The sequence below is a fragment of the Diaporthe batatas genome (genome assembly GCF_019321695.1).
Source record: "Diaporthe batatas strain CRI 302-4 chromosome Unknown Contig00003, whole genome shotgun sequence".
In the NCBI taxonomy this organism is placed as follows: domain Eukaryota; kingdom Fungi; phylum Ascomycota; class Sordariomycetes; order Diaporthales; family Diaporthaceae; genus Diaporthe; species Diaporthe batatas.
The window spans coordinates 2,501,698-2,512,201 of record NW_025408550.1 but is presented as its reverse complement, the minus strand read 5'-3'; the positions used below and the strand labels follow the sequence as shown (position 1 = coordinate 2,512,201).

The following is a 10,504-nucleotide window of genomic DNA, read 5'->3' as shown; positions in this document are numbered from 1 at the left end:
GCGTCGGATGTGCACGTACTTGCAGTATCAACTCTCAGATTCGTCAACGAGCCAACTCTAATTTACGGGGTCCTGTGTGATCGGCCATCCACCCCTTTTCCAACTTGCAGGAGTTGGGGGCTTGCACTTGGTTGCCGTTGCCACGGCGCGCACGTAGTAAGCCAGGTACGTACATAGTGTGGTACAGTAGTAGGATAGTCTCCGCAGACGCGGTGCTCCGTAGGGTGCTTTATTATTATTATGTTGTGCCCATAGCGTGGGGAGGGCAGCGAATCGAAGGGGAACATTGGCTCAAGGGTGCGCGTCATGCCGGTCCCCCGGAAACCATGCCGTGCAACTCCGGCGCGGTGCAGCATGCCCTAGGCCCCTATTATTATTGCATGTACTCCGTACTGTGTAATGTAAGTGCAGTCTTGTCCAGCAGCAGACGCGGACAACTTGGAAGCCACAGACCGACCGCACTTGGCCTTCAGGCAAGGCAAGAATGTGATTCTGCGCCGAAACTTGGAACAATGCCCGGTCCCCACGACGTGAAGACAGACCGACAGAGCAAGCAGACACGCCTCTTGACGCCTGTTCTGTCGTCCGGGCCGCTAAAAACAAGGTATGCAGATCCCCTGGAGGTAGATCCAATGCACATCAACCGGCCGGTAGCAATGCAGATGGGCCGGATGGGGCGCAATGGACCGAGCAATGCATCATGGGCATCGTGCTCGTCCCTGGGTTTTGCACGATCTTGCCGTATCGCAACCAAGGAAGACTGTTGATGCTCATGGCTGTCAGTATATCCATCTGGCGATGATGCCCATTGCCCACAGACGGAAGCGGTAAGGCAGCCAGCTAGCATCTCCTGGGCAGGCCATGCCTGACTGGCAGGGGCCAGGGTTGAGGATCGTGGGCCGAGTAAGCAAGCGGACGGGAACGAGGAAAAAGAAATTGGATTTGAGGCGCGTTCGGAGACTTTTCTCACAAAATTCCTCGTTGGGGCTAGCCTGGCCTGCTCACAGCGGTACTTGTGCGAGGCGAGGGAGGCCCGGGAGGGCTGGAGGGCTGGAGGGCGAGGGCTGCGTGCAGCGAGTCTGCGAGTCCTGTGGCAGTCGTGCTGCCGTACGTACCGAGTGCTGTGTACGGAGTACAAGCGTGAGTCGTCCCGGTAAGACATGAGAAAAGGAGAGAACACCTGAGGACTTCATATCTCGTCCCCAAGCCACTGGAATTGATTGCCCTGATCCATTCCGACTCGACGGGGCAGGGGGTCATAGTATGCTTACTAGGTACCTACTACATAGTAGACTAGGTATGTTAGTAAGTGGAGCGCCCGTTGTAGCGGATACAGGACCAGTAAAGTCTACTGTGTACTTGAAAGAATCAGGAAAAAAAGGGCTTGCACCTTCCTGTGTCACTGCTCTGCACTGCAACTGCACTGCACGAGAACGGCAGCAGAGACGAACAACCAGACAACTCATCAGCCAGCTTGCCAGCCAGTCAGTCCGTCATCAGTCAGTCTGGTTCTCTGTCGATCGGCCTGTCGTGTTGCAGCCGGTTCGGGTTTGTTCGATCAAGAGTTTTTAGCCTCTCGTATTCCCTGCCAGGCCTCCACTGTTTTTTTGCCATCGCCCATCGCATGCATATATTTTTAGAGTGGCAGCGGGCAGGCGCGCAGCAGGAGGGCAGGATGGATACGGGAGCGGGCACACCACAAAGGGGGGGGCCAGAGGTGGGCAGAGGGGGCAACCCCCGTACTCCGTAGTCCGTACCCCCCTACCAGTCTCCCCTGACCATACCGTGCCTGTCCCTCTGCGTCACAGTACCAACCAGCCGGCGCCGCCGACTGGGACAGTGCCAGCTGTGCCCCGTCCACACGCCCTCCCGGACCCCTTCAAGTTAGCCAGTCCTGAGAGCCCGTCGATGGTCCTCCAGGCCCTGCTACAGAGTACGGAGGATGGAGTACGGGGTCCCACTCACCCAGTTCACTTCACCTTGTTGCTTGGCCCAGTTAGCCAGCCAGCCAGCCAGCCAGCCAGCCAGCCAAAATCATGCACCCTCGCCAACTTGGCCTCGTATTCTGCACCTGGGGTCCTAATCGCCTGCCGTAGTCTCTCGCTCTGTGCCGGGCAGGTGGATCTGCTGTGCGGGTGGGATCATCTTGTTCGAGGCCCTGAAATCTACACCACTCGGCCGGCCACAGTCAGCCAGCAGGACGCTGCCAGGGCTGTCTGTACCACACATCTCCGTAGCGTGCCCAGGCATTACGGAGTACTGCCAGAGCCTCCTCCCAAACACCCACCACCACCGACCCAGCGGCCCTGCCCTGCCTAGGTACCTTGTTAGCCTTGCCGCTCGCGTATGGGAGGCACATTTTCTCTCCATCTCTGGCTCGTCGTCAACTCTACCTGCGACCCGAATCAATCAACCCCCTCACTCGCTTTGGTGGTTGGTTTCCTGTCGTTGATACTAAGTTTCTACCTCTTGCTCGCTTTGTTTCTTGTGTACTTTTGGTGACCTGCGTTGCAATTGTTTTAATTGAACCAAGCAGAAGCGAGTCGACTCGCCGTTGGACTTCTCCAGCGTTGCCCAGCGAACGAACCCGCACTTCCCCCAACCTCACCACATTCGCTCGATTGTTTCGACCTGCGTCGTCGACCATCATCTCGACCTGCAGGGCACAACCAACCCAGGCGTGCATTCACACCAGTAACCACAGGCCTCGAGCATCCGTCATCTGAGCTGGTGGCCGTCACGTAGGAGAAGGCGTTTCTTCGCCCAACATGGCGAGCCGAATGTCCATGTACTCGGTGGCATCAGACTTGCCTGGTGCCCCCCGGGGGACTGGGCAGCAGTCGGTTCAGGTCAGCACTACAACGCTGCTCAACTCCATCCACAACATTTACGTCGAGGGCAAGCCCTACGCTCTCGATGCAAGCTCTAGTGTCGTCGTCAACACCTGGCTCACGGCCAATCCCCCTCCTCCAAACCACTCGTCCGGAGGCACCATCGACACAGCCCTTGGCGCTCGCGCGTGGGAACACGCCAGGCGAAGGGCAGAGGATGGTTGCATAATTCTGAGGTATGTTGGGTCTAGCTCTGCCTGATCGTGGGCCGCGAGATGCTCGACACGCACTACATCCTCCCTCCCCAATGCTGACCTTCCAAACCCTTCTAGTTCTCTACACACGTCGACGCCGTCCGTCCTCGTGCCGTTCCTCCAGCATGGTCTGCCCTTGCAGATGACCCCTATGCTGTTCAAGGCCCTCGAAGCAGTCCTCCCCTTCATCCGCTGTGTGACCCCACACAACCCATCGACCCCTCGCCAGGCTGGCCTCGCCGTGACTTTGACACTCAACCTCGCCGGTGACCTCCATGGGGCGTCCCTGGCACTCTCTCAGGGCGGCATCGACACGAAAAAGGGGCTGTTGAACATCCCGGCCGAGGCCGGAAACCGTGCTTTCGACGTGTTCTACTACCTCCTCAGCGCGAGTGCTACCCCGGCAGAGCGTGAGTTCCTTGGCCTTAAGAGCCCCGAGAGCTACACCCTCCTGGCACGATCCAACACGTACCAGCCACCTTCGTACCTGATCAATGGCGACGACGCTGCTGCCGCTGATGACTTCCGCGACGCCCTGAAGCAGATCGGCATCAAGGGCTCCGCCCACAGGAACCTCATCTCGACGCTTGCTGGGCTGTTGAAGCTTGGAAACACCCTTGACTATCAGATCGATGAGGATGCATTCGATGATATCATCGAGGATGCTAGCGGTCTGCTCGGGGTCGAGCCCGAGGTGCTTGCGACCCAGTGCAGTACCGAAGATAGGTCGACGTTTATTGGGGGTCTCTACGAGGCTCTTGTGGACTGGGTCATTACCAAGGCAAACAATGCCATCGCTGCCGAGATGGGTCGTGCACCTCGTAGCGGGAGCGCCTCTGGCAGTGACAGTGGGGCGCGCACAAACAACACCGACAACGACAATGAGGATACGGTCTGCATCACCGTTTTGGAAATCCCCGACCCAGACTTAGGCAAGGCGTTGGCCCTGCGCGGTATCTTCGACGACACCACCGGCATTAACGCCGAGATGAAGCAAGACGGCATTGACATTCCCGCCGCGGGGAGCTCGGTTCTCCGCGAGATGCAAAATGCCGTGAATACCGTTGCCCCGGATCTGGGCATCATGTCGGGCCCGGCTGGACGGGAGAGAGAGCACGAGCTCGAGAAGCGCGAGGAAGTGCTGGAAAAGCTCGCTCTTGCTGCCGACCAAGATGGTTTCCTCAAGAAGCTGCTGTTTCCTGTCGAGGGCGAGGGCATCAACCTCGGCCGGAATGCGCGAGTGGACCTACAGAATCTCCTGAGTAGTAGCCGCGCGTGGCATCACCTCTCCATCCACCCGACGGATGACTCGCCGGCCAGCATCGCTGGACTACCGTCCATCACCTCTGCTTGGTCTGCAGGATGTGTCTCGCGCCAGCTGCGCGCCTGGAGGCTGCCTGAGTGGGCCAACCGCCGAAACAAGAACTTGGACTTCACCGCAGACTTTGACCATGATGAATTCGTGCAGCGTTATTCCATCCTCGGGTGCAGGGATGGAAAAGATGGCATCGAAGGCTGGCTCCTCGAGAGGGGCTGGAGCAATGGCGAGGTAGCTGTTGGTAACGAGCGCGTCTGGATGCACGAGAACGCATGGTGGGAGGCCGAGGGTATGATCGACAACAGGCAAATCGCAGGCGCAGGTATGGGAATGGGAATGGGCCTAGGAATGGGTGGTTTCATGGCATCCACCGGCCTCGAAACAGGATATTCCGCCAACACCAACGGCAGTGGGTATTTCGGCCAGTCTCCGTTTGGCGATGCCCATGCAAACGAGAGCAACGAGGGTCTCGTTCACTCGAGAAACCGTAGTCAGGCCACCTTGCTTGGTCCGGCTGCTCTCGGGCTGGGTCCAGGTGGTTCCCGGGCACCATCCATCGCTCCTTCACAGCAGGCCCAGAGCATGCGTGCACCGCCCAAGGGTGACTATGGCCTTGGAACAAAAGGCGACACCCACCGACACGAGGAGCAGTACTACTACAACAAAGAGGGCGAATTCGTTGGCATGATGGATCCCGAACTTGCTGACGGCAAGAAAATCGAGGAGGAACCTGTGGACAAGAGCCGGCGTATCTGGGTCGCTGTTGTCTGGGCGCTTACGTTCTGGATTCCCTCTTTCCTACTGAGCTTCATCGGTCGGATGAAGCGACCGGATGTACGCATGGCCTGGCGAGAGAAGTTTGTCTTGTGTTTCTTTATTGTCCTCGCCAATGCCCTCGTGGTCTTCTGGATCATCTGGTTCGGTCTGCTGCTCTGTCCCAACTTCGACAAAGCCTGGACATCGAAAGAAGTCGCCGGGCATACTGCAGACAACGACTTCTGGGTCAGTGTACACGGCCACGTTTACGATATCTCCAAGTTCTGGAAGACACAACACAGCGACACCAACATCAAGACAACCTCGGCCATTATGGAACCGTTCGCTGGCGCAAACCTCGACGGATACTTCGTGCGGCCCCTCATCACTACATGTCCTGGAATTGTGACAGACAAGATGATCCAGTTGGTTCAGAACACTACTGTTACCAACCCGAACGGAAAGCACACCTCAGGATTCTACCAGCCAGACCCGAATACGGCTCTGGCCGACCCAAACTGGTACTACGCCACATTCGTCCCCAAGATCAAGGAGTATTACAAGGGTGACCTCGTCTTCGACAAAAAGAAGGTTTATTCCCAAGGCCAGGCTGGATTCAACAACTGGGTCATCTACGATGGCGGAATCTACGACCTGACTGACTATTTCCATACGCTGGACGTTCAGAACAATTTGGCTCAGTATAGGTTTCTTGACTCCGATCTAACAGATGTTGTCTCGGACAACCTAGGCGAAGACATCACGACTCAGTGGAACAGTCTATTGAAAGACGCTTCGCACAACGTTACCAAGTCCACCAGTCTGGCAAACAGTCTCAACTGCATCAAGAACACCTTCTACGTCGGCATCCCGGAGTTTCGGTTCAGCGCCAGGTGCCAAGTCAACAATTACATTCTACTCGCTTTTACCATTATCATCTGTATGGTGATCGGAGTCAAATTCTTGGCAGCCTTGCAGTTCGGTTCCAAGCGACGCCCCGCCCCACAGGACAAGTTCGTCATCTGCCAGGTTCCGGCTTACACCGAGGGCGAGGACTCGCTCCGCAAGGCTCTGGACTCTCTCACAGCTCTGCAGTACGACAACAAGCGCAAGCTTATCTGCGTTATCTGCGATGGTGTCCTCGTCGGTGCTGGCAACGACCGCCCGACGCCCAAGATCGTGCTCGACATTCTCGGGGTTGATCCTAAACTCGACCCGCCAGCGCTACCCTTCAAATCCGTTGGCACTGGAAGCGAGCAGCTCAATTATGGCAAGGTTTACTCTGGTCTTTACGAGTATGAGGGCAACGTCGTCCCATACATAGTGGTCGTCAAGGTCGGCAAGGAGTCTGAGCAGAAGAAGTCAAAGCCAGGTAACCGTGGCAAGCGTGATTCTCAAATCCTGCTTATGAGCTTCTTGAACCGTGTGCACCACCGTGCCCCCATGAGCCCTCTTGAGCTGGAGATGTTCCATCAGATCAACAACATTATCGGTGTCGATCCTGAGCTTTACGAGTACTTGCTTATGGTAGACGCCGATACCTGCGTCCGGGAGGATTCGCTCAACAGATTGGTCGCCGCTTGTGCCCACAACGCCAAGATCGCTGGTATCTGTGGTGAGACTAGCTTACAGAACGAGGAAAGGTCATGGTGGACGATGATCCAGGTCTACGAGTACTTCATCTCTCACAACTTGGCCAAGGCATTTGAGTCGTTGTTTGGTAGCGTCACTTGTCTGCCTGGATGGTAAGTCGAGACCCTTCCTGATCTTGAAAACCCTGATTGTGCGACAGCTAACAAAATACTAGTTTCACCATGTATCGACTTCGAACTTCCGATCGGGGCAAGCCTCTCATCATCGCAGATGAAATCATTCGAGAGTACAGTGACTGCCGTGTTGACACCCTTCACAAGAAGAACCTGCTTTCTCTGGGAGAGGATCGTTTCTTGACCACACTCATGACCAAGCACTTTCCCTACATGTCATACAAGTTCACCGGAGATGCTTACTGCCAAACTGCTGCTCCCGAGACATGGAGTGTCCTGTTGTCTCAGCGTCGTCGATGGATTAACTCGACGATTCACAACCTGGTCGAGTTGATGTGGCTCAAGGACATGTGCGGATTCTGCTGTTTCAGCATGAGATTTGTCGTGCTGATCGATCTCCTTGGTACTATCATCCTGCCGGCAACGACCATCTACCTTGGCTACCTCATCTACAGAGTTGCCAGCCACTCGGGTCAGTTCCCGATGATTTCAATCATCATGATAGCAGCCGTGTACGGTCTTCAGGCGCTCATCTTCATCCTGAAGAGGCAGTGGCAGCACATTGGCTGGATGATCATCTACATCATGGCCTACCCGGTCTATTCTTTCATCCTGCCCATCTATTCCTTCTGGAACCAGGATAACTTCTCGTGGGGTAACACCCGTATCGTCATCGGTGAGAAGGGCCAGAAGCAGATCGTCGCCGTTGATGACGAAGGCTTCGACCCGCGCAGCATTCCTTTGCAGCGTTGGGACGACCATGCGTTGCAAAACAACTTGCCTGGGCGGCGCGGCTACACCGAGAAGGGTGGAATTCATGATATGAACAACCCTTACGACGCGGGCGGTGTTGAGTACGAGCTCGACGACATGAAGTCCGTGTACTCGTCCGTACGCCAGCCTTCAGTCCTGACCGGCGCTCTCGGCCGTGGAGCCTACATGGCCCCACCACAATCTCCTGCGCCGTTCCAGCAGCACATGAGCCGGAATTCGACGTTCACGGCCCCGTACACGGATCACCCGGGCCTTGCGCAGAGACATTCCACATTCAGCGTTGGCGCAGGTCTTGACCGGGGCAACTCGCCATACCAGGATCGCGCACAGTCTCACTTGGGCATGGGCGCTGGGCAGTCCCGCGCTGGCACAGCCATGAGCGGATACATGCAGCAGAACCAGTCCACCCTGTCTGTAGACTTCACTCGCGGCCCTGGGGCGAGCGGACCCGACGACGTGGTCATCACTGAGTGTATCCAGGCCGTCCTGCGGGAGGTCGACCTCGACACCGTCACCAAGAAGCAAGTGCGCGCCCTGGTGGAGCAGAGGTTGCAGACCGAGCTTGCGGGTGAGCGGAGGACGTTCATGGACCGCCAGATCGACAACGAGCTGGCGAACATGTAATGGGTGAAGCTGGGAAGAAAATGATTTGGGGGGAAAGGAACAGCTCCAGATCTTTGGAATGCGACTTGGAAAACGCAAAAAGTACTATTAATACACGGAGCAAATGTGGGGGTTAATGATGGTAACCATTTTTGAGCATGAGAGAGAGGGTCCTCTGACAGAATCTTTGGGTTATTATCTAGCGGCGTCAGCATATCATTTTTTTTATTACACGGTCTTTCAACATCTTCTGTATGGAGCTTGATGGGTCAGGAATCTCGGGCGCTTTTAATAATTGAGTGTCTATAGTTCGACTTGGGAAATCATATTATCCCTTTACAAACGTGAAAGGCTTTTTCTGACAAAGATTGTGTGCTATGGTGGCTCGCAACTAGTTTGCTACTATGTATTGTCACTCTGTACAGGTCCTATTTGAACGACGCCCTCCTTCGTCTATACATGCATGCAACATGTTCTGTGCCGTGGCGGCCGCCCACTTCTTGGCTTATGGCACTGCTGGCAAACACGAGCAGGCCGATTCTAGGCCGTGGCAGAAGGAAGCCTCGCCAGCTAGCCCCCTCACTCACTCTATCCGCCCGACGCCCTTGAGCCTCAGGTACACATCCGTGCCCCAGCCGTACAAGCTCTGCACGGCGACACCCCCGCCAAAGTACTCGGCATAGGCCCGCCCCAGCGGCAGGCCGTACCCCAGCCCCGCGATGGAGCTGCCGCCGTTGCCGGAGTTAGAGATGACGCTCAGCGCGTCGATGCCGGAGCTGGTATGTAGGTTGTTGTTGATGATGCCGCTGCCGCCTCCCACGCCGGGCACATCGTTATCCTCCGCCATGGTGGTGAATGAGTAAGACCATATGTTGGGCAGGATCTCCGGCCCGATGCCGCCGCCACGGTCACGGATGCGGATGGTCACGCCCGGGGCGTTGTCATCGAGGGGCCGTATGGCGTCGCTGGTTGTGGTGGGCGAGTGCCTTGCCGGCGGGGTCTGGGCCGGGGGCGACGACTTGTCATTGTCGCCGGTGGGCGGCTCGGGGGCGATGGTGATGACGACGGGCTCCCTGGTCATGCCGCTCTCGACGGTGGCGCGGAAGGCGTTCTTGAGCAGCTCGGTGACGATGTACTCGAGGTGGTTGGGCACGAAGGCGAAGGTCGTGTCCGGGTCGCCGTCTATCTCCCAGCGCGGGCGGACGCCGTACTTGAGCTCGCAGATGTCGGCGACGAACTCGCCGCACGAGTCGATGACGCCCGCTGGCCGCAGGGCCGTGTCGATGACGCCGATGAAGGACGGGTGGTCGGTGCACGGCGTGGGCGAGGCGCCGGGGTCGAAGTGCGGCTTTGACGAGAAGTGCAGCGCGATGTGCTGCTCGGCGATCAGCCTCGTGCCGATGCGCGCGCGCAGGTGCTCGTCCAGGAAGCGCGTGACCTCGGCCGGGCTTATGTACCGCCTGCACTCGAGGAAACCCTGGGCGAGGATCGGGATGGTGTCGGTGTGGGTCTGGACCAGCTCGGCGAGGACCTCGGTGAAGCGGATCTCATCCTCGAGCGTGGAGAGGGTGTGTTTGCTGTTGGGGGAGTCCTCGAGCCATGGAAGCAGGGTGGAGAGCGAGTGCTCGTAATTGTTGTAAATCTTGGTGATGTGGCTGTTGGACACCACAATGTAGGGCAGGTTGCGCAGGGCCTGTATGCGGTGTGCGAGACGAATTGGGAGCAGCGACAGCGTGAAACGGGCAGAAGAGAGGAGGGCCTCTGCCGACAGAGGTGGCCGGCCGTGCCTGCTCTCTTATTAGGCTGAGTCTCGACTAGTCACTCGGGTCCATGGAGGACGAGGAGGGATATTTACTTAACGAGGTCTGCCAGGCTCAGCTGGTGAAGAGGCTGTTTTGCGAGTCGAGGCACCTGGTCATCGTGATGGGGAAAGCTCGTGTGCCTCCTCGGCCGAGGGGTGGACGACAAGTGTCGCGTGCATTTTGTAGGGGTCCGTAAGTAGATGAGCTGGCTTGAGGCTCGTGATGAGTGAGAGCACCTCACTGGCCTCATGAGAAAATTCATGGCGGCATTGCAGACGACAGAGGAGGGTGGTGGGCTCTCTTGGAGTTGTTGCAACTATTAGGGGGAGTCATCTGAATCGCGAGCAAGGTATGTGACCTCATTGGGAGCTGCTTGCAGGTGGTTGACAGCGGTGGGCAA

The 10,504-nt window shown here is 57.1% G+C and overlaps 2 protein-coding genes across 2 annotated transcripts; one reads left to right on the top strand and one right to left on the bottom strand.

The window, feature by feature from the left end:
• Positions 1–2,027: 2,027 nt before the first annotated feature.
• On the top strand, positions 2,028–8,649 carry KVR01_002513 (uncharacterized protein). The gene is made up of 3 exons (XM_044781349.1): positions 2,028–3,067; positions 3,164–6,904; positions 6,967–8,649. Exons 1-3 carry the CDS (start codon positions 2,769–2,771, stop codon positions 8,321–8,323), a joined length of 5,397 nt encoding a protein of 1,798 aa, XP_044647528.1. The 5' UTR covers positions 2,028–2,768; the 3' UTR covers positions 8,324–8,649.
• A 236-nt stretch (positions 8,650–8,885) lies between these two features.
• KVR01_003968 (uncharacterized protein) lies at positions 8,886–10,366 on the bottom strand (the record flags this gene model as incomplete). The annotated part of the gene is made up of 2 exons (XM_044788245.1): positions 8,886–10,089; positions 10,158–10,366. 2 exons carry the CDS (start codon positions 10,364–10,366, stop codon positions 8,886–8,888), a joined length of 1,413 nt encoding a protein of 470 aa, XP_044648983.1.
• Positions 10,367–10,504: the final 138 nt, after the last annotated feature.